The sequence below is a fragment of the Antechinus flavipes genome, chromosome 4 (assembly GCF_016432865.1).
Source record: "Antechinus flavipes isolate AdamAnt ecotype Samford, QLD, Australia chromosome 4, AdamAnt_v2, whole genome shotgun sequence".
NCBI lineage: Eukaryota > Metazoa > Chordata > Mammalia > Dasyuromorphia > Dasyuridae > Antechinus > Antechinus flavipes.
Window position 1 is genome coordinate 445,734,629 of NC_067401.1, and position 25,605 is coordinate 445,760,233.

The 25,605-nt window shown below is 33.2% G+C and overlaps 1 protein-coding gene across 1 annotated transcript in view; it reads right to left on the reverse strand.

Annotated features, from left to right (window-relative positions):
- Positions 1-25,605, reverse strand: part of COL24A1 (collagen type XXIV alpha 1 chain) — a 354,155-nt gene that overhangs the window by 224,793 nt on the left and 103,757 nt on the right. Inside the window, exons 14-15 of the mRNA XM_051999253.1 lie at positions 8,320-8,373; positions 3,929-3,973 (exon numbers count right to left, since the gene is read on the reverse strand). Coding sequence (XP_051855213.1) covers positions 3,929-3,973; positions 8,320-8,373 — 99 coding nt within the window. The remainder of the gene's footprint in view (positions 1-3,928; positions 3,974-8,319; positions 8,374-25,605) is intronic.

A 25,605-nucleotide genomic window follows, 5' to 3' on the forward strand; every position in this document is an offset into this window, starting at 1 on the left:
GCTTGTATTCTCAAAATTACAGTAGCAAGTTTATTCAGAGTTCAAGATGTTCAAAAGCTAACACCCATAAAATACAATGGACTGAAAGAATATTATGAAAAATTTTCAAAAATTATAAAATGTATGAAAGAGAAATCCATATACATGTATATGTGTATAGGAACACATGTGAACAAATATAAGGCTGTTTGTATATGTGTATTTTAGACAGATATATGTATAGAATGGAGGTACATACACATATATCTATCTATCTATATATCTTGAGAGAGATCTATATAGACTTCAACAGGTCAGATCTCTTTCCCTCTCTGTGTGTCTATGTATGTATATACATATATGTGTCCCTATATGTGTGAATTATATATCCACCATATCTATTGATATTTCTCCATACACATATATATGTGTGTATATATGAATAGCTATTTAATATATTAATTAATAACACATGCTTATATGTGAGTAAATATGCACACATATAGGCTTTTCTTCCATATTTTAAAGTAGAAATATGTACATACAAGCATCCTTAGCACAGTGTATTTGTGGGACAATAAGGAAGCCAGGGGCAAGGATCAAAGTGTATATAACAGGGAATAAAAATAAGAATACTGGAAAAATAAATGTTTCAGAATAGATTTCTGTAATGTTCTGGTTGATTTTCTGGAGGTCTTGGGACCAGCCTTCCTTTCAGTAGAGTAATCATCACAAGAATAGCCAGGTGTTAAAGTCCAAATCCTTCTCCTTCACAATCTAGTTTCCTTCCTGGGCCTGAGCTAGCTTTCTTGAGGTCTTCCAGATTCTTGGTTTCAGTGGAGAAGCGAAGGAAGAGAACCACCACAGTCTCTATTTTGAAGTCTGTCTCAGTCCAAGGGCTTGTGCTCCAGCCTCCAGTCTTCTATCTTCTCCAAGTCTGTTTTCGAGCCTTTCCAAATCTGTGTCTGGCCCTTCTGAGTCTCTCTCCAACCCCTTCTGTGTCTGTCTCTGGCTCATACAGGCCTTGGTCTCAGTGGAGAAAATGAAGGAAGACAGGCCTGCCACCATGATGGTGTGAGATGGAATGAATCTTTCTGGCTGAGTTTGTCCCAGCTTATATGCTCTATTACAGTTAAATCCATTCATCATACTGAGTATAAGACAATCATTATATCACTAGGGAAGCATTATTTGTTGTAAGATTAGATCAATCATACTGAACTAGAGAACTATTAGTCACCATGCTAAACTAGATAACCATTATCTCATCAATTCCATTGACTTAACACCTTGTAAGAATCCTTGTTTCAAGTACAGAATTCTGGCCCATAACAGATCTCTATAACTGTGCTAATCAACCACCTTGTCTGGAATGGACTCATTTTTGCCTCATCAAAACCATTGCTACCTTCAAGGTTCAATTCAAGCACCACCTTTGACATAAAGCTTTTCCTGATACCCCCCAAAACTAGTGTTTTCACTAAACGTCCTCATCTTTATTTTGTTTTTGTTTTTTTTTCCAGTAACAGGTGTATTCATAGATCATTGAACAAGGATCTCAATTTTAGAGTACCAATAGCCAAGTTGTACATAGCATTGAGAAAGTGCTTTGCATTTTTTTTTGTTACTTCCATGGGTTATTATGGTCAAAGCATTCCCTGGCAAGTGGTCACTCTAGTGGTAACGGACTTCTCTGTACTTAGCTAGACTGCTCCTTCCATAGCTAATTCAGCCTATTGCTATGACCAAAGCTTTCTTAGCATGCTAGAACCATCTACATCTTGCAACCCACTGACAAAGTCTTCTAGAACTCAGAGTCTCATCCACTACAGGATGAGTAATTGGAATAGGACTTTATAAAGAATCTTATGTCATTTACTAGGTGAGAGCTAAGGATAACTAAGAAAGCAAACCAGCATAACTGGAAGAATATAGATGTCCTAAACAGAAAATATATCTTCCTCAACTCCAGTCCCTTTCTTTTGATATACATATGTGTACATACACATACACACATGTATAAGTATGTGTGTATATATATATATACTTATATGTAGTATATTTTTTTCACTATTACAAATTGAGGAGCATTTTAAAACCAGACATAGGATTACTGGCCTTGATAAGCACCTCAAATGTTTTCATTTTAATATGGGAAAATTATGGATATGCTTTATGTTGAAACCACAGATGCTACCACAATCAATAAGTGGCTAGCTGGTGAATATGTGTGGTAGTGCCTTTCATTTAATATAAAGCGTATCCATAATGAATTACAATCTGTGACAGCTGAATTAATGATATTTTACTTTAGATCCAAATTTATCATTATTTCTATCAAATATTTATAAGTGGAAAGACATATACAAGTATATTGGGAGAGAGAGTATTTAAACTTCCCAATATTTCATTCTAGATAAATGTTTGTTATCTTTAGTAAAATGAACAAATTGAGATTTATGTGAAGAGAATCCCTGAATAATTTCAGTATCTATGTTAGAAATCTACAAACTTATATTAGGGCTTAAGGTTCTTGAGAGCCCAAACTGGTCATTTTTTTATCTTTGTACCTTGAGCATAATTAATATGTAGTAGTCACATTAAAATGTCAATCAAAGTCCATTGAATTGATTTTTAACTTCACTAAAACCACATCCTATAGCTGGCTAATACTATTTGATCCAGAGATGTTTCTATAGAACTTCAAAAAAGCACAAAATAAAAAAAAATAAAACTCTACATAAAATTAAGATGGAATCATATCTATCTATAACTGATTATCTGCCAATTATATTACAGATAGTGAATTATGTATTATATTAAAATTAGTATTGTGGCCCTTTGGCTAATGATATTAATGAATTCTGGCTCCTATCATTGCTCAGATTGGATACCACTGAATAATTCCTGTTTCAAGTACTTCTAATCTATACAATTTCATCTCCCATTTCTTGTACAGAAAAGAAATATTTGTCACAGTGCATGAAGACTACTATGATCAGCAAGCAGTTGAGAACTTGGTCCATTATTTAATCAAGGGATACATTTGACATTAAGGAGGAAGGAAATCCAAATGAGCAATATCAAGAAAGAAGAAGGTCATGAATGCTCACCAAATCCAATCTGTTGGGTTTCACTCAGAATCAGTCTATAAATGGAAAGTGTGGGAGGTGGGGAAAGAAGCTCAGGTTCAAAATTCTCAGAAAGAATCAGACAATGAGTACCAACCTATTAACTGGCAAGGTCAAGAAGATACAAGAAATCAAGGACATGAAATGAAGTCCATTGAATGTGCAAACAACACAGTGATAATCTATACAAGATCAGAACTCCTTCATCTATAAAGAACTTATGATCATTAGATAAAGCAAACACTATTCTACCTCCAATGAGTTTCAAAGACAAAAAAAGACATTATGGTTATTTTTGGTGAGGGTAGGGATATGTAGCTATTGTAGTTATTGATTACTTTTTAGTAAATTTTTTGGAAATCCATTATCATATGTACTCCTTTATAAAGCTTCATAAAAACATGCATTTCATTAGATTATAAGCCATAGTTCATTCATATATCACATTTAAGAGTAGGGATTTTATTGGTATAATGGACTTCCCTTTCCAATCTAGCATCTTCATGACAACTGTTGTTTTAGAGATGTTATTTAGAATACTAAGAACTTAAGGGTCTCAAAATTAATACATGTCTGAGTCAGGACTTTAATCCCTGTCTTTCTGGCTAGTTCTTTTTTTTAATTTAAAAATAAATTTGACCAAAGTTAATAAAAAGTAATGAGATTAAAATTTTTTATTTTGATAAATTAACTTCTAAATATTTATATGTCATCATATAAAATCTATATTAGGCAATGAAATGTTTTTAAAAGATGTCAAAATCAATAAATCACACTTACCCTAAGTCCAGGAAATCAAATCAATAAATCACACTTACCCTAAGTCCAGGAAATCCAGGAGGGCCAGCACCACCAACAAAACCCTTTAAAATAATATTCATAGAAATAAATTAAATGTAATTCTATTATAGCTTACAGAGGCCAAAGTTGGTTTTTAAATATATATATATATACATATATGTATATATATACATATGCTAATTTTTCTACTTAATTTTATTTTTCCCAAGTTTTTTTTTTATCACTCTTTCTTCTTCTCTCTCCTCTCCAAGATAGCAAACAAGTCAATATAGGTTAAATATTTGCAATTCTTCTAAGCATATTACCACATTTGTTATAGAAGAAGGTTTAAAAGGGAAAATACTTAAGTACAATTTTATTTTTAAAAATCATGTTTTATTCTAGCTAAACTTCCTGACTCTTATTTATACAACTTATAATTATTTTTTAAGTTGGAAGATAATTACTCTAAACAAGATTTTGTTATAAAAGTTCTGTGCTTGCTGAGCTATCTTTTCATGGTAGTGATAATGGTTATAGTCATTCCATAGTCTCCGAATTGGCCCTTTACCCCATCATCTTGGACAGTACCATTTTACCTAGAGCATTAGTCTCTTTGTGTTCCCTGCTCCTTTCACTAAGAAGATAGGTACCCCTATTAATTACTATAATGTTCATAAGTAGACTGTGAGTCAGAATGCAAGGCAAGGTAAAGTTGAGGACTTTGGAAACTCCCTGACTTCATTTCTTGTCCATCTCCCTTAATCTTATTCTCAACAATGACTTCAAAGTAAAAGATAATCATAAAAAGCTTATTAAGTATAGAGGTCTTAAGTAACAGCAGTGAACAGCTATTTTTAAAATAACCCTTTCTCATCCCAAAGCCCAGAGTATTATATCAGGAATTTAGGAAACAGATATATAAAACATATCTTTAGCATCCCTTCGATTATTTGGTTCACAAAAAAATATCATATACATCAATTACAGAATAGTCTGAAATGTTCTGAGAGAAAATGTGGCAGAAATAAGAGTAATGGCCAGAGAGTCAAGAAGACAGGTTCAAATCATGATGCTGACATACTGATGATGTGACTCTTGACCAGCCACTGAATTAATCAATGTCCCAAGTAAGACTAAAGGTTAAATATCTGCTCTGCATCCATGGAACAAATTTCAATACTAACAATTTCCCAGAGTAAGGAAATCAGAGATCTCAATCATCCAAATATACTAATAGAAAAGAACATTTAATAGTTCCCATTGAATGAAAAATAAAACTGATTTGTCTCAAATTTGTTAGTGCTTAGATGTTATGGGCCAGAACTTGAAATAAGGTGCTAAGTCTGTGGAAGTGATAGAGACAATAGTTATCTAATTTAGCATGGTTCAGTATGATTGATTTAATCCTACAAGGAGATGTTATGGGCCAGAACTTGAACTAAGGTACTAAGTGGAATTGAGGAGACAATGGTTAAATCTAGTTTAGCATTGATTTAATCCTACAGCAAATAATGGTTTCCTAGTGATATAATGATTGGTGTATACTCAGTGTGGGGCATATAAGAAGTTCTCAGGGCCAGAGAGGATAAGCGCACTCTCAAAGGCTGAGACAGATTCATTCCATCATCCACTTTTGTAGTGGCAGGAGGCTGAAGTACAAACCCTTGAAAGTTGGGGAGATTCAGAAGCCAGAGAAGGCAGTCAGGCAGAACTAAGGAAAACAGAGAAGTGGTGGCAGGCTGTCCTGTGGAGAACACTGAAACCAAGATCCGGAAGGCCTTCAGAAAACTAGCTGAGTCCCAAGTGAAGGAGATAAGACTTTGAAGGAGACAATAAAGGATTTGGATTTTAAAAACTGGCTGCATTTGGGGTGATTATTGAACTGAAACTAAGACTGCTCCCAGAAGCCCCCCAGAAACCTGCTCTCAGAGAAAATTAAATTTTAGAGAAGAATATTACACTCAGATTTTGCAAACTTTTACTTAGTATCTCTCCTAAAAAAAAAAAAACACATAAATAAATGATAGTTACTCTAATAATATGAGCATTAAATTGCAACATATTTCACTACTGAATTATGAGTATCACCAATGACATATATAAATTGGAATTGCTTTTATTTGATGTTGTTTGATGAAAACAGGTGATGCAGTGGATAGAGCACCAGCTAAGAGATAGAAAGAACTGAATTCTAATCTGATCTCAGATACTTATTAGCCATGATTGAATAACTGAGTAACAATAAAACTCTCTATATAAACACATGATGCTCTTTTAACCTTATTGTAATTATAGGGAAAAATTTTATGATAAATCAAATATTTATGGAGTTTTAATTTAAATAATGCATCACAAGGAATAAGCTACAAAAGAAATAGCAAACTATTCTGGCATCTAAGAAAACCCCAAATAAGGTCAGAAAGAGTTGGACACAACTAAAAAAAAAATAACAGAACAATAACAGCTTATCAGTATTTCCTAAATGGTGGTGCCCAGAACTTAATGCAATATTCTAGATATTGCCAAACTAGGACAGAATACAGTAGGGGACTTATCACTTCTTTACTCATGGAACTTAAAGCACTTTGTACCAGTCCCAAATTACATTAGCTCTTTGAGTTTCCATATCTCCTTGCTTAGTCATACAACCCACTGTCTAATTATGTCTCTATACTAGTGATGTCGATTTTCTGAATCTGAGTATAAGATTTTAGTTATGACTATTAAATTTGACCTTATAATATGATGTTTTAATTTATAGTTCTCACTTCCAACTTTGTATCATCTACAAATCTGATAATCATGCCAAATGGCCACTTATGCAAATCACTGATGAAGACAATAAAGGTCCAAGCAAAGAGCATGGAACACTCCATTAGTGTCCTTCCAAGTTGGTATAGAACTACTAATCACTCTTTGAATCTGTTCAATTAACTAATTCTAAATACATCTATGTTACTGACTGGCTTTTTTCTATCATTTCCACTAACAGAGCATGAAATATTTATCATATAGTTTTCTAAAACCAAGGTAAATTGTGTCTAATGCAATCCAATCATCTACAAGTTTAATAATGGTCTAAAAAGAAATAAAGTTATTCTGGAATAGTATTTTTTCCTTTAAAATGTTTTTATTATTAGAAAATCAACAACAAACACACATATTACTTGTTATGAAGACCATGCTAGTCCTTGTGATTAGCACTTCTTTTTCTAGTTGTTTGTTAACTACTTCTTCAATAACTCATTCTATAACTTTGCTAGAAATTAAAGACAAATTCATTGATATCAGAATTATTTACCTTTATGTCTTATGAATTTTTTTGTCTTGACTGTCTTTTCTTGTAAAAGCCTGTGAGATCCACAGACTAACTCTTCAGAACCTTTTTTTTTTCAGAAATTTAGAGAGCAAATCAAACTATACCTGGCTTTACCTTTCTTCTCTACTCCCAGTTACAAGATAGAGTATTCATTTCACTGTAGATTTCACATTATTTTCCTCTAGCAGCCATTTTCCCTTTTGGTGAAAATCAAATTTAAAAGTTCCTCCCTTTTGAAGCATGAAATCATCATTAAGGGAAATCAGGAAATTATTAATTGCTCTGCTTTTGGCAGAAGTATTACAGCTGATGTTAGAATAACTGAAGTCCCCTGTCACTACTTTATCATGTTTCTTTGTTAGGCGTATGATATTTCTGGAACTACTTCTTTTTTGTTCATCTGCTCTGAAGTATATCCTGATGACAACTTTGCTTCTGTTTCTCCCTTCATTAAATCTTTACCCAAATGTTCTCCAGCACACTTTTCCTTCTGGTTCTTTGAGTTCCTTTTCTAGCTCCATAAAATGCCTTCCTTCCCTACCTCCACTTTTACCTATTGGATTTATTCTAAATAAAGCATACATATCCAAAATTGTATTCCATTTATGTCTTTCTTCCCACAGGTCTCAAGATAAAATTTGCCTTTTTATTTTAGGATCCTGGATTGCTCTTGCTTGTTGCTGAACTCTGGGGATTTGTGTATAGATATTTTTGGTTATGAATTTTATCTCTATTACCACCCTAGTCAGAAGCAATGCACTTCCATTCAGAACTACACATAGCACTCAGATCCTCTCCTTGTTTTCCCGTGTATTTTTACAATGCTATTTTCTTATTTTAAATATTATTCGTCATCAGGACACCATTATCTCTCACAAAAGAACTAGCACAGTGACTTGCAATAGTAAGCAAGTGAATATTTGCTGAATAACAAGTTTGAGATACGAATATATAATATATGTAAATTATATATATGTATATATATATACATATACTCTATATATTTATGTATGTATAGTGTATGTGCATGTGTATATGTGTAACTAAGTTACATAACATCAGGCTCTTATTCAAAAAGGCAAGTGTTGCCTATGACTGTAAACTTACAGGGTTCCCATCAAGACCAGCAGGGCCTCGTTCTCCAAATTCTCCTGGAAAGCCCTGACCAAAAAAAAAAAAAAAAAAAAAAAAAGAAGAGAAAAAAAGAAAGAAGGATTCAATTAGAAGAAAAAACATATGAAAATAATTTTACATCATTTTAGTGAATTTGACTCTAATCTCAAGCTTTAACATCACTTTAAAATATTTTATATCAACATTATTTTATTAAATGTTATATCTACATGAGCTGATGGAAAGTAAAATATACTGTGTACAAAGTAACAGCAACATTGTAAGATGATCAGCTTTGAATGACTTAGCTATTCTCAGTAATGCAAAGATACAACACAACTCTGAAGAACTTAAGATGAAAAGACAAAGAACTGATGGTGTCTGATTGAACATGCTAATTGAAACATACTTTTTAAAAAAACTATTTTTCTTCAGGCTTTTTTTGGTCTGTGCTTTCTTTTATAACATGACTGTTTTGGAAAGGTTTTGCATGACTACACATGAATAACTTGTATTGAATTGCTTGCTTTTTCAAGATGAGTGGTAGTGAAGGGGAAGGAAATGAGAGAATTTGGAACTCAAAGTTTTAAAAATGAATGTTTAAAATTGTTTTACATGTAACTGGGGAGAAATAAAATATTAACATTTTAAAATATTTTATGTATATTTTGAGATTTATAATAAATATTTTAGTTAAATAATATGAATGTAGAAGACCAAGCCTAGATAGCAGCAGTAACTGGTCTATAATCATATGTGGATTATGTATCAGAATGAAGGACATATCTCTGATCTGATATACCCATTGTTTCATGTTTCATGTTGACTATCAGAAACATATAAGAAAAGAATATACACTTCATAGCAGAGAAAAATTGATAGAAATATGTGACTCAGAGCTGTATTTCAAGATAAAATATAGGGCAGCTAGATGGTGCAGTGGATAGAGCACTACTCCTGAAGTCAGGAAGACCTGAGTTCAAATCTGATCTCAAACACTTTTTAATTGTGTGTTCTTGGGCAAGTCACTTAACCTCTGTTTGTCACAGCTTTCTGATCTATAAAATGGGAATAATAATTATACCTATCTCCCAGAATTATTGAGAGAATCAAATAAAATAGTAATAGTAAAGCACTATGTTTGACATATATTGTTATTGCTCAGTCATTTGAGTCACGTCTGACTACCATATTTGTTGTTAAATTGTTTTTTAGTCATCTTCAACTCTTCTTGACACCACTTAAGGTTATCTTGGCAGAGACATTGGAGTTCTTTGTCATTTCCTTCCCCAGTTGATTTTGCAGATGAGGAAACCGAGGTAAATAGAGTTAAGTGATTTGCCTAGAGTCATACATCTAGTAAGAATCTGAGACCACATTTGAATTTAGGAAATGAGGCTTCCTGATTCCAGACACAATTCTATCCATTACACCACCAATTGCCTTTGATTCATAAGCTTTGAAGATCATGTCTACTTAAACTGACCTGTGATCTCTTTAGGGTTTAGCATTTCTTTTGGCATAGACTAGAACTCATCTTCTCTTTTTGTTTAATTAAAACTTTTTTGTTAAAATGTTTAATTTTTATTTTCAAATTTTTTATTTGTTTAACATTCACTTCTTTAAAATATATAGATTAAAATGGTTTCCTCCATCCAATTTCTCCCTCACCCAATGATAAGTCAAGTAAAACCCATTATACATTCCTTCCAAACCTATATAATTCTTGTCTACTTGTTTTCAAAAATACTCCACTGAAGACTGATTCATAGTGCTAGCAGATTGACTCCAAATCACCAAATATCCTTTGAAAGATGCTTATTAGCTTTTATAATACAATGAAAACCAATTCCACTTAATTTTTTATTTGCCATTGGTAGAAGAGGAAATAAAATATTTAAATAACCCCAATGTAAAAGAAAATGAATAAGCCTTCAATGAGATGCCTAAAGAAAAAAAACCCTCAAATTCACTAATTACTACTTGAAAAAAGATCTTACAAGGAAAACCCACAGGAACATTATTGCTAAGTTTTAAAACCCCTAGATGAAAGGGAAAATTTTATAAACAACAATAACAAAACAATTCAAATATGCTGAAACCATAATCAGAATCACACAAGACCTATCAGCAGCTACAATAAAAGACTGCAGATCTTGGAGTATTATATATCAAAGATCTAAGGAACTAGGGTTACAACCAAAGATTATATCCAGGCAAAATTAAATATTATTCTGAACAAAAAAATGAACATTCAATGAACTGCCAGATTTTCAGGATTCTGTGGCAAACAAACCTGAACTTAATAGAAAATTTGACATATAAGAGTCGACATTAAAGACTAATTTCAAAAGATTCAATAAAGACAAACTGTTTGTGTTTTATACGTGGAAATGTAAACCATATGTCTAAAACTGCCATTAGTAATTGGGTCATTCAAAAGAAAGATTGGGGTATAGCTGAGTACATGATTTCAAAAAATAAAACCATGAAGGAAAAGGTAAAAACAGTATTTTATTACACAAATGAGGTGTGAAAGCAAGAATTGACAAAGATGACATGGGGGAAGATAACTTGAAATACTACTCACATTAAAAATGGGTTAAAGAGGAAAATATATGTATATATACATATATATGTATGTATGTATGTATGTACACTATATATGTGCAGAATGGTATAAGACCTTCCAAAATTTATAAAGAAATAAAAGGAGAAGGGAATAGATAAGATGGGGTAAAGAAGAATATGTAAATTAATGGGAATAAGATAAAGAGGGAAGAAAAGGGTAGAGAGGAGAGGATAAGAGAAGGATCCTTTGGGAATGGGGAGATTAATAGCAAGACAAGCTAATGGATAGAAATAAAGTAGAAAAGTTGACAAGGATGGAAAATAAGAAATATACATAAACATAATTTATGTTTAGTAGAATTTATTATGAGTAGAATTTATTAGAAAAAAGTAGAGAGAGCAATCACTGATCTGAAAGTCAAAGATTCAATCAAAAAAGAGAAACCTATATGTCAGCTATATGTCAGATTTATATAAATGTAAGTCTATGTATATGTATATATTTGTATGTATAGTGCATATATATGTGTGTGTATATATGCAGGCATATAGTATTAACTGTATGTTACTTGGGGAAGATGAAGAGGGAGCCAAGAAGGGGAAGAATAAAGTAAAATGTGCATAGCAGAGGACAAAAAAAAATCCCTACAAGAAAGCAAAGATGGATGGTTCAAGAAAGCATATTATATATGCTTTTCAAGTTTATTATTACATATTTTGAACTCTCTCGTATTTTGCCTTGCACACGAGAGAGTTTTTTTTCTTTTTCTATTTCCTATTTAAGTTTTAAGTAAATGAATATATTTTAAAAAGATATGACTATGTCCTCCTCCCCACCCCCACCCCTGGCAAAAAAAAAGGAGAAAATCTCCAGGGCCAGATAGATTTACAAATGAATTCTACCAAACATTTACAGAATAATTAATTTGATACCACATAAACTATCTGGAAAAAATTAACAAAAATCATATAATTTGTCTCAACAGATGTTGAAAAAGCTTTTTTGAAAAAAAATGCAGCTCCTATTCCTGTTTAAAATGCTAGAAAGCATAGGAATAAGTGGAGTTTTCCTTAAAATGATAAGTGGTATCTAAAACTATCAGCAAACATTATTTGTAAGGAGGATAACCCTTCATGATAAGATCAGATGCCCATTATCAGTACTATTATTAAATATTATCCAAGAAATGTTTGCTTTAGCAATAAAGGGGAAAAAAGAAACTGAGGAAATTAGAATAAGCAATAAGGAAACAAAACTTTTGCTCATTGCCAATGGTGTGATGGCATACTTAGAGAACCCTAGAGAATCAGCTAAAAAAACTTGAAATAATTAACAACTTTAGCAAAGTTGCAAGATGTTAAATAAACCCACATAAATCATCGACATTACTATATATTACCAACAAAGTTCACAAAGAAGAGATAGAAAGAGAAATTCCATTTAAAATATCTATTAAAAATGAAAAATATTTGGGAGTTCATTTTTGGAGGAAATCCAGGAATTATATAAACATAATTACAAAATTCTTTTCATATAAAGTAAGATCTAAACAATTGGAGAAATATTATTTGCCCATGGGTAGGAATAATTATTATAATAAAAATGGTGATTTTACCTAAATTAATTTACTTATTCAGTGCCATACCAATCAAATTACAAAAATATTTTATAGAACTAAAAAAATGATAACAATTCATCTGGAAGAAAAAAAGGTCAAGAATATCAAGGGAATGAATGAAAAAAAATGCATAGCAAGATGGGCTAACTGTACCAGATTTAAAACTATGTTATATAGATGCAATCATCAAAACTGTTCAATATTAGCTAAGAAAAAGATTAGCAGGTTAGTGAAACCGATTAGTAAATGATTATAGCAATCTATAGTTTAATAAACTCAAAGACTACAGCTTCTGAGGTAAAAACTATTTGACAAAAACTACTGAGAAAACTTTAAAATGGTATGGCAGAAACTAGGCATACATCAATATCTCACACACTACACCAAGATAAAATCAAAATAGGTATGATATCATAAATAAATGAGGAGAGCAAGGAATAATCTACCTGTCAGATTTATGGAGAAGGGAAGACTTTATGACTAAACAAGGGACAGAGAATATTATAAAATGCAAAATGGGTAATTTTGATTATGTTAAGTTAAAAAATTTACACAAATAAAACCAATGTAACAAGATTAGAAGGAAAGCAGAAAGATGGAAATCAACTTTTAAAGCAATTGTTTCTGATAAAGGCCTCATTTCTGAAACAGAGAACTGAGTCAATAAGAATAGAAGTCATTCCCCAATTGACAGATGGTCAAAGGATATGAAAAAGCAGTTTTCAGGTAAAGAAATAAAAGCTATCTCTAATCATACAAAATGCCTAAATCACTATTTATTAGGAAATAAAAATTAAAACAACCTTGAGGTTCTACCTCACACCTACCAGGTTGATTAATATGAGAGGAAAAGAAAATAATAAATGTTGAAAAAGATTTCGGAAAATTGGGACACTAAAACAGTATTAGGAAAGTTGGGGACTAATCCAACCATTCTTGAGGGCAATTTGGAGCTATGCTCAAAGGGTAATCAAACTGGGCATGACCTCTGATCCATTACTAGGTCTATTAAAATATTTATAGCAGTTCTTTATTGTTATGGCAAAAAATTTGAAATCGAGGGAATGCCCATCAATTGAGGAATAGCTGAAAAAATTATGTTTTGTGAATGAAATGGAATACTATTATACTATTGCTACTATATTGAGCAGGTAGATTTCAGAATAACCTGGGAAGACTTATATGAACTGATGCTGAGTGAAGTGAACAAAAAGAGGAGAACATTGTGCACAGAAATAGAAACATTGTGCAATGATCAACTATCTTAGCTCTTCTCAGCAATACAGTGATTCAAGACAACTCCAAAAGATTTATGATGGAAAATGCCATCCACATCTAGAGAAAGTACGAATGAAGATTGAAGCATACTATTTCCACTTTGGGTTTTTTTTTCTTATTTGTGGCTTTTTCCTTTTGTTCCATTTCTTCTTTCATAATGTGGAAATATATTTGCACACATGTAACCTATATCAGATTGCTTGCCTTGTTGGGGAGGGGAGTTGATAGGGAAGAAGAGAAAGAGAAAAAAATTGAAATTCAAAATCTTATAAAAAATGTTGAAAACTATCTTTGCCTATAACTGGAAAAAAGTAAAATACTATTTACCAAAAAAAAAAAAAAAATTGCCACTCCAAGAAGGACCTGGGAGATACTCTTCCATTTAGCTTTCTATGTCCTTTTATTTATAGCAAGAATGTATATATGCATATACATGTACATACATGCGCATGCACACACACACACACACACGCATATACACACGCCTTATATTAACCTCCAGTAGGGCTCTTTAACTTTGCGTTTACCTCTCTTTGGCATTTCACACCCTTTACTTTTTGGTCCTTACCTATTTTTAAAAAATTGTTCTTAGACATCATTTCCCCTACAAACTCTCACTATACTGAACTCTGTGTTGTTTCTTGCATATAGCATTCCATCTCCCAAATCTTATACGTGTACAGGTTATTTTCTTATACCTGCAATGTTAGTCCTTTTCTTGTCCAATTCCAAATTTCCCTGGCTTTCTTCAAGACAGTTCAATTTTTACCTTCTATAGGAGGTCTTTCTGAGTCTGACTCCCTTCCACTTAAAATTAATCTCTATAAAGAACAGAACCAAAAGAACAGCAGCTATGATGATCAATTCTGATGGATGTGGCTCTTTTCAACAGTGAGTTGATTGAGGGCAGTTCCAATGCACTTGTTTTTTTTTTTTTTTTTTTTTTTTAATAATAACTTTGTATTGACAGAATCCATGTCAGGATAATTTTTACACAGCATTATCCCTTGCAATCACTTATGTTTCGTTTTTTCCCCTCCCTCCCTCCTCCCCCCCCCAAGATGGCAAGCAGTCCTATATATGTTAAATATGTAGCAGTATATCCTAGATACAATACATATTTGCAGAACCAAACAGTTCTCCCACTGCACAGGGAGAGTTGAATTCAGAAGGTAAAAATAACTCGGGAAGAAAATCAAAAATCAAATAGTTCACATTCATTTTCCAATGCACTTGTGATAGAGAAAGTCATCTTCACCCAGAGGGGGGACTGTAGGGACTGAGTGTGGATCACAAGCATTTTCACTTTTTTGTTGCTTGCTTTTTGTTTTTTCTCATTTTTTTGTTTTCAATCTGATTTTTCTTGGGCAGCATAATTGTGGAAATATGTATAGAAGAATTGCAAATTTAACATATATTGGACTATTTGCCATCTAGGGGAGAAGATGGGGGAAAGAAAGGAGAAAAAAATTTGGAACACAAGGTTTTGCAGGGGTGAATGTTGAAAACTATCTATGCATATGTTTTGAAAATAAAAAGCTTTATAAAAATTTAATTTCCATTCATGCTGTATATGTCTTGTAATCATATACTCATTTACATGTTATCCCTCCTAATAGAATATGAGTTCCTTTAGAGAAGGTCCTGTCTTTTGCCCCTCTTTACATCTCCAGCACAATTCCTGGCATATAAAGCTTAATAAGTATTCACTGATTTCTATATATTATAAACCTAAAAAATTGGTAGCGACTTTAAAAATGTGAGGTGTTTTCAAGACATCTTTTTTTGGTAGGTCTTCTATAAAATGCATAAATGATACCTGAAAAAAATGTTAAAAGTTTTAAGCATGAATTATAGGTCCAAGATCAAAAAAGACTTACAGAAATGAAATGAAATGATCATATGTACAGGCATTTGATGTTTGTCCTTCATTTTTTAAAGAGTACCATTGACATCACATGGTGATATCTTGACTCACACCTAAGTTGGATTTAAGTGAAGCAAAACCATCAGCCTTACTTTCTCTTCCAGAGTCATCAAACTCCAATGTCGGAACAACAGATAAAATGACTGTTGATGGCTTGGGATATACTGGATGAACTTGTCTTGATATCTTGATGTGTTACTTAAACCAAGTCCTAAGTGCTTCGAAAGTGGCTGCTTTACTTTCTCTCTTGGCCAATGGAATAAATTGTTCTCATTTGTCCATTCTGCCAGGGAAAGTCTTCACATGAAAAAGGTACATATCTCCCTAACTCACCAATGGGTCCTGAGGTTTATAGGTTACCCCAGTGTGTTTCAGTTTGTTTACCAAGATGTTGTCCTGGGATGTGCACAGGCACATGCTAAAGTTTCTTGGAGCCACAGGTGAGAGTTGATGCCCGGTAGAGTAGTCTTCCTTGAATACTCTACCATCACCACTACCTATCATATAGGTACATATAACACAAATACCCAATCACAAAATATTTTCTAAATCTTGGAAATAAAGAAAACTTTGAGAAATCCTATTCCCCATGACCCTGACTTAGGCATTCCAAAAAGAAAACCTTAGTTTTCCTCTTCAATCTTAAACAAACATTACTGAGTAAAATCATTCTTTTTACTGCTTACCAGTATTATTCTAGCTCAGTTTAAACTCATCCAAAACTTGTTATGCAAAACTGATCACTTCACTTTGATGTAATCATCATTTTTCAAGTAGATTGAGATATTAGTCAAAGTTGCATTCTGCTTGCTTTGATAACACAAGTGACAGAATAGGTTTGTTCTGTATTTGACAAAATAGACTATTTGAAACTTTTGAAATTGTCATATATATGCTGAATTCTTTATGACCAAAAATATTTCAGTTATATCCTGAGACAAAGAAAAATGCTTCCCAAGTGCCTTGTAAAACATATATCTAAAACTCAACTATGTGATATATACTTAAAATAATCTTGGGCCAAGGATAGAAACAAATAACAGATGTCAAGAAGGCTACTTAACTCTGAAATTGTAACACTATCATTAGGAGCCAAACATACATGGCATCTACTTAAAGCTGACTTTTCCAAAATGAAGGTATGAGCTAAAAAAATTGTTTTCTAATATTTTCCTAATAACTTCCTTTTATTATTTACTTATAATATTTCTCTACTATTTCAGAAGAATAAATATTTCTGCCACCTGGTCTTTTTAAGGGTGTTGTTTTCCCACCATTTTGGAGAGTTTTGCTATTTCTAACATTCCAGTGGAAGAGTAAGAACTCTGGGGATCTGGATAGATGCACTCACAAAGTTTTGTTCTGTGCAAAATCTCTTATTGCAAGGAACAATAGAAATCTGACTCACCACTCTCTATACCCAAAAGAATTTTTAAAAATATCCTGGAACTTTCTACATTTTGGCATCTGTCATTGGCCAGGTACTATGGAGAGCAAGTCCCACACTAGTTATAAAACTTTAGCTTCTTTCCTAAAAAGTTAATTTTGAACTAAATTCATTCAAGGCTGGGCCTATGTGCCATGCCAATTTGCATGGATGATTTAATGTAAGGAAGTGACTGATGATCAAGTTAATCTGATAGTCATGTAAAATTTTAGCAGCTCCAGATTTTCCTGGCTGTGAGACTGGAGAAAGAACTTTGGAAATACATCCTAAGTGAGGGGTTATTTGGATTCTGATAAGATGAAATGGAATTTGAAGTTATTAAATCCACATGAAATTTTTGTCAGTGGATCTTCCTTTTCTTTTATGATGAATCTATCTATGGTTATTTTTTCTTTTAAAGCTAAAATGCTGTTGGGGATTAGGCACAATTCAGATGTGAACCAGGCTTCTCTTTCCCCAGAGCTCTAAAATTTGAATCTTCTGGCTCCAAGTTTCTCAACTTGAAATTGGGAAATATAAAATAAAATCATTGAGACATATGGAAAACATTAACAAAAAATTAAGATTGGCTCGTTTTCTTCTAACACTTACAGCAAAGGCTAAAATTTAGTTGAACTTCTATATGCTAGGATACATGAAAAAAGAAGAGAAAATGTGACCTCAATAGTACCTTTTTAGGCACATAACTTTAGTCTGAGTGTACATATTAAACAATAACCACTTTTTCTTCTTTAAATACTTAAACCTTTTTTTCCCCACAACCCACTTACCCAAAGGGAGCCTTTTTAATCATAACAAATGTTCTTACTAGATCCAAACATCTTCCAGCTTTTAGGACAGTGTTTTATATGCAGTAAACACTTAATAAATGGTTGCTGAATTGAATTTAGCTTATCTTTTGCAGCAAATGATAACTAACCCTAGGAAGTGATGGATAAAATCTCTAAGCACTATTAAATATAACCAGACAATAATGGGACATGTACGCTGGCAAAATGCATTAAACAAAATAGTTAGGCATATTACAATTCTTCAGTGGATTTGAGATCTTTTTACTGCAAGTATTGCTTCACTGGTACAGATCACAACGCATTTATGCCATCCTTTCTCTCTGTTCCTCTACTTTCTTAGACTCTGTATATGTTACCTGGGGTGTAAGGTGTATTCAGGAAAAATTAGCTTCCAAAGCTTCCAAGCCCTTCACAGGGCTGCTTTCCACCTTTGGTGCCCACCTGATCCACCCAACACTTACCTGTGGCTCTAAGAAGCTGTAGCACGCACAGGTAAACCATTTTGGAAGAAGAGAAAAACCAGGTTAAGGGTTCCAAAGAGTCTCAAATCTACATGACTTAGAGGGGGTGTCTAACCCAAGTATGTAAAGACTTTCCCTTGTGTGATGGGCAGATGAGAACAATTTGTTCCAAGGCCATGAAAGCAGGTGAAGGGGGTATTGTGGAGTGCTTAGAGCTTGGTCATATATCAGAAACACAGAGGTCACCCATTGTACCTTGAGTCATTACCAGGTGTCTTGATTTTATTCTGCCACAGGATAATAGTGGCTTTAGAAGAGAGAGGGAGGATTATGACTTCCTGCAGCTCTGTCTCACTTAAATCCAAATCATGCATGCATCAAAAGGCATTACATACCATTTAATGATGTCATTTTGGTCCTCTTCGAAAATGAAGGACAACGACATGTCACCTATACATTGTCTTTGAGGCTATGTTTTAGGTCATCTTACACTTCATGGATACCACTGTAGCCTTTACATCTGTGTTATGGGCCAGAACTCTGAAACAAGGATTCTTACAAGATGTTAAGTCAATGGAATTGATAAGACAATGGTTATCTAGTTTAGCATGATGATTAATAGTTCTCTAGTTCAATGTGATTGATTTAATCTTACAATAAATAATGGTTTCCTAGTGACATAATGATTGGTTTATACTCAGTGTAGCACATATAAGCTGGGAGCCTCAGCCAGATTCTTTCAGACCTAGGGAAGACAAGCGGACTAAAGGCTGAAGCACAAACCCTTAGACTCAGAATCATTCATCCCATCTCACACCCTGTGGTAGCAGACCTGTCCTCCTGCATTTTCTCCACTGATACCAAGACTCCACAAAGTTTTTAAGAAAGCTAATCAGGGCCTAGGAAAGGAGACAAGACTTTGAAGGGGACAATAGAGGATTTGGACTTTAACCCCTGGCTACTCTTAGGGTGATTACTCTACTGAAACGAAGGCTGCTCCAAAAACCTCCAGAAAACCGAACTAAGAACATTACATATGTCTATCTGACATAGCTTAATTTCACTTCAGGATGACCTCTACTTCCTTTATATTTTCACAATGATATTACTTGGGCAATTTTTTGCCCTCATTGCTATGTCTGTAAAACCTAGGCAGTATTTCAGCATCATGCCAGGAAACTGAATCATTTACATTTGCACTGCCTTAGGAAGATTCTAGCAGGATAAGGTACTAGATACTAAGGTCCTTTCTCAGACTAAACTGCCAAATTTCAACTCTATTGTCAAGAGTTCAACTCCATTGGGCTGCCCATACTGTTCAAATGCTAAATTTATGCTAGCCAAAAAGACCATTTTATGGCGAACTCATATAGGGCAAGCACTCACAAGACTGTCAAAAAAGTGATACAAGGATACCTTCAAGGTATCTCTTAAGAACAATCAATTGCATGACATGGGAGACACCAACATGGGATCGTCTAGCATGGCATAGCCTTATCAGAGGAAGGGCTATGTTCTGTGAGCAAAGCAGAATTGAATTAATTCAGAAAAATGTAAGAAGTCCATAGTTATAGCATCAAGCCCAAATGTTCACAAGGACTATTTGTGTCTCTTCCTCCTACCCCCTACCCCATGGTAGAACCACGCTCATATTGGTCTGATCAGCTAAACCTGTACATACTAACTTGATCTTAATATAGCAGTGTCATTTTGGTTCTCTTCAAGAATGGAAAACAATAACTTCTTTATTGCCTTAAATGACCTGTAACTTTGATCTTTTGGAAGTTTTGGTGTTCTAATATTCACAACCATACAGAATTTCCAGGTAAACATCTGTATTAGGAAGATGGATGTTTGCACAAAGTTGAGGATGAAGATAGGGTTTGGATTGTGAGAAGCATTATACAATTTCCCAAATACAATCTAGATCACCAAAATAGACTGTATTTTTCTAAAGGATTTCTAGGAGAATTTCTTCTGAGGAAATATGGGTTATTACAAGAAAAGAATTATAATATCTTGGAGCTTACTAGCAACATCTCACTATCTTTAACTAAAAGGAGACATTAGAGTTCTTTACTAACTATAGAAAATTCCTACAGTGATCTCCTGTAGGACACTCTCCAGCTCATGGTGTTCACCTTTGGCAAGCATATATCTCCCTATTGTATTCTCAGCTTGATGTTAATAATTAGTGAGTCATAAGAGTTATCTCTGTGATTGAATTTATCATGAAATTTTCTTTGAAATTCAAGGTTGGAGGACACCCAAGCCACATTCTCTTCTAACTAAGACAGATGCTTTTTGGGGGCAATCAATAAATACAGCAGGGTCTTGTATTCTTTCTACCTTTCAGTCAAATTTGTGACTGTAAAGAAGAGGTCAGAAAATTGTTTTCCAAAACCTTCTTGTTTCCTTCTTACATTTTCATCAAGCAAACCCTCATGTATATTACCCAAAAAATGTTTAATTAAATCAAATTTAAGCTCTTGAAAGCATCATCATTAAAAAATATTTGTGTACTATCTATAGAGAATATGGGATTCAAAAATTTAGTTAGATATAGTACCTTACTGATTTCTAAAGGGGATATGAGAAAGGACAAAAATGAACATCAAAATTATTTTTATATATAATAGAGGGAACAGAAATAGAAGTGGGGTAGATTTTATATTCTGGGCTCAAAGATCATTCACAAACTTGTTCCTTGGGAGGAAACTTATGATTAATCTGCCAACAAAGATTAGTATAATCAAAGCTGTACAGATTGTCTAGAAGCAATGGATGGCTGTGAGAATTGGACTATAAGAAAAGCTGAGCAATGCAGAATTCAGACGTTTCAATTGTACTGCTAGAGAAGACTTTTGAGAGACCTTTGACAACAAGGAGATCAAACCAGCCAATAATTAAATCAATTCAGGCTCTTCACTGGGAGGCCAAATATTAAAGCTAAAGTTTATTTATACCTTGACCACATAATAAGAAGATGGGACTCAATGGGAAAAAACCCCAATGTTGGGAAGGATTGAAGGCAAAAAGAGAAGGCGATAGCAAAGGATTTGTTGGATAGTGCCATGGAAACAATGAACATGAGCTTGGACAGACATGGGGAGACAATAGAGAATAGGAGAGCCAGATATGTTATGGTCTGTGGAGTCAGGAGGAGTTGGACATGACTGAAAAATTGTATAATGAAATATCTCTCTTGGTAAAAGCTAGTTTCTTTAGTAGCATCTAGAGCATTATGTATAACTACTAATTTATGAGCATTTTGATAACTTTGAATTGGTTATAAACTGACCTAAGAAAATTAAATAATCCTTGATGAGAATCAGTCCCATTTATTGACTTGGTGACCACAAATATGAGCACACAAAGTTTTAAACATCATATGAAAAGAAACAACAATCTACCTCATAAAATAATCGGGACAAAAAAACCTAAAAGGATATTAACCTAAAATCAAATCAAATCAAATAAATAAGTTGGTTGTATGTATGTATATGTGTGTGTTTAGTATTCGCATTATAAATTTAAAGATGGAAGGGTCTTTAACAGAAGAGGGAAGAAAGAAACAAGTACTTATTAAGTATTTACTATGTGCTAGATACTGTACTAAACATTTTAGAAATATTACTTTAGTGACAGCTAGGTAGCGCAGTAGATATAGCACCAGACCTGAAGTCAGGAGGACCTAAGTTCAAATATGACTCAGACACTTAACACTTCCTAGCTGTGTGACCCTGGGCAACTCACCTTAACCCCAATTGTCGAGGAAGGGAGGAAGGGAGGAAGGAGGAAGGAATATTACCTCATTTGATCCTCACAACAATCCTGATAAGTACATTCCATTGTAATTCACATTTAGAGCTCAGGAAATTTGAGGCAAAGGGAGGATAACTGACTTGTTCAGGCTCACTAGCCAGTAAGTATGCTTGGTCTTCCTGACTCTATGTACTTCTTAGAAATCATCTAATATAAATTCCTCAGTTCACACAAGCATCTTGCCCCAGGTTGCATGTCAATACAATTATTAGGACTATAATTTGAATCTAGTTACTCTGACCTCAACTGTAACACTCTTCCCACAATGCCATTTAAATTCTTTTTGTCTTAAAAAGGGTGTATACTATATGGATAATTAATTATATAATGCAAGATAAATTAATATTATAGTATGCTTTAACTTTTTTTTAAACTACTGAGAGAAGAAATACTATTAAAGGTGGTAAAGAGTTTTTTATGTCGTTAAAGAATATGGGTTTGAAGACTTATAGCAGGGACAGCTAGGTGGTGCAGTGGATAGAGCACAAACTCTGAAGTTAGGAAGACCTGAGTTCAAATGTGACCTCAAACATTTAACACTTCCTAGCTATATGACTCTGAGTATGACCCCCCAATTACCTCAGGGGAAAGAAAAGAAAAGAAAAGAAAAGAAAAAAGACTTATAGGATTTTAACCTTGTATGTCAAATTATGGGGCTGCACTGGGTGACCTCCAATAAAACTTTCAGCAGTAAATCTATACTTCATTCTCTTTTCCTTTAATACAGATACTTTAAAAATGAGATATATCTGTATTTCTAGCTGGCATACTAATTGTCTAAAACTTGAAGCACAAGATTCCTTGGGTGAATAATTCATATTATTACAAATGCTAATTGAATAGCCAACACATTGGAAGGTGAAATCATTTGTTATAAAGAGAAATAAATCTTTGGGGTACTGGGATTGTCACATGGGCTAACATTTCAGAGTGATCTATGAGGCTTTCCTGAATACAGTTTGACTAGCAACCAGAGTTGAGAAATGTCACCATAAATGGGGCCAAATCATTTGATGGAAAATGCAAGTGTGAGTACATGCGATGTACATGACATATTATAGGATCAGGCACATTTTCTAGTACAAACATTGTCAAGAAAGAAATGGGATACATATGGCTTAGAGTTGTAATCGCTTTTCTAGGAATCCTAGATCATTACAAAATGGTATACTTTTATAGCATTCATATATGGCCAATTTTCTAATGTTTAGGCCAGGACAACTATAAAGAAATTACATAGAGCAACCATTTGGGAATTTCTATATGTTTATCTTTCTCTCTCTCAAAATTCATTTTGAATTGGGGAGTTCTGGAGGACAATTATATAATATAGGGGCACACTAAGAAGCTAAGAATTATTTAATATCTTTAAATCCTTGAATGCAATGAAAAATCTTTACCACCAAGCATTTACAATAAATGGAATACTAGGTGGTCACAAATGTGGCATTATTTCAAGGGAGCCAGGAAAGATTCCTAATTATTAAAGTATCTCATACAACTACCCATTGATTTCTGAAATTCCACTAGAAAAGAGGATTAATTCCTTTGGCTTAAGCTTTTGTTCCCCATATTCAGTTTCTATATCTTTACTACTTTTCAAAGATATAAGATTAAAAATTCTAATTTAAAATATCCTTGGAATAAATAATCAAACATCTGGTTATATATACACACACACACATATGTGTGTGTGTATAATGAAGTAATAATAATAAATAGTAAAATAAAATAAAATATGAACAATAATGACAATGAATATATTATCTATGAAGCTTAAAGTTTGCTGAGGTATGTATAACAACTTAAAACTTATTTAGAGAGTTGAGTGACATTTTAGTGTGAATGAGTTCATCAAATCCTTTTTGAAGAAAGAAAAATAAGCCCACCAGATTCATGGATGAGAGGAGTCACCAATGAAGAAAGAAAAAGGTCAGAAAGGGAGAGGGGTTCACAATTATGTGTAAGGTTGAACATAAATCTTTCATAAAATACAGAGAATAGAATCAAGTAATATGTCTAGCAAGATTTAAGATGCAGTATTTACACAAACAAGAAAACTAGCATAAATAAATAACTCAACGTCATTTCATTGCAGAGTAGAAAAGATAAATTCAAATTAGAATCATCACAATCAAGAAAGAAAACAAATTTAAACATCTATTTCCTGGAATTGTGAGTATCAAAAGAGATAATATTTATAAAGTACTTAGCATAGTGCCTAATCTGTAATAGATACTGTGTAAATGTTATTATTGTTGTTGTTTTCATAATGGTTATACTAAATAAAGTAAATGGAACCAAGAGATTAATAAAATAAGGAAACAAGCTTAGTTTCCTGAATTATTTTAATCAATTTAGTTAATTTCTCAAAACTGATTAATAATCTAAAAAAACCTTTAAAATTTTATTTGAATATCTATTCTATCATAATTTTATGAAAAACAAAGTATGTTACTTCAAAGATACCAGAGACTGTAGAAAATCTTGCAGAGAACTCCATTCTTTTTTAATAGAGCCCAATGTGGCACAAGAAGCTCCAGACATATTGCAAATGATGCTTAGTCATGTTGTGTAGATTTATGATCTGCTTTCATTACAAAAATATTCTTGTGTTGGTACATAAATATAGAGACTTTGTGACACAGTAGAAACAGTTTGGTGTTGGTAATGAAAAGACAGGGATTCCAGTCTTCCCTATCTACCAGAAAACATGTAAGAGAACACAAAGTCTCAGTTTCCAACTTGCTACTGAGGTTGACTTGCAAAATCTTTAAAATCCCATATAGTCTTCACAACCTGGTTATTCACACACACACACACACACACACACACACACACACACGTGTGGGTGTGTGTACATGTACATATGCACACATATCAACATACATAGATATTTGCAAGCACATATAATATACACATAGGTATATACATATACATTACAATATCCATAACTCAATACATATATACACATGTTTATACATGCATGTATATAGACATATTTCTATATATACATACGTATATAAACCAACATTTAAATCTAAAAACATTAAAATCTTTGTTAACTTGTCTGTGGGCACAGTGGTTAATCCACTAGATCTGGAAGCAGAAAGACCTGAGTTCAAATCTGACCTCAGATACTAACTAACTATGTGACCCTGGGTAAGTTACTTAACCCAGTTTGCCTTAGTTTCCTCATATGTAAAATGAGCTGGAGAAGGAAATGGCAAATCATTCCAATGTCTTTGCCAAGAAAAACCCAAATGGGTTCATGAAGAGTCAGACATGACTAAAATAACTAAACAACAATAACAAAAACCTCATCATTTAAAAACAAAATTTGTATTTTTCATTGACTTTT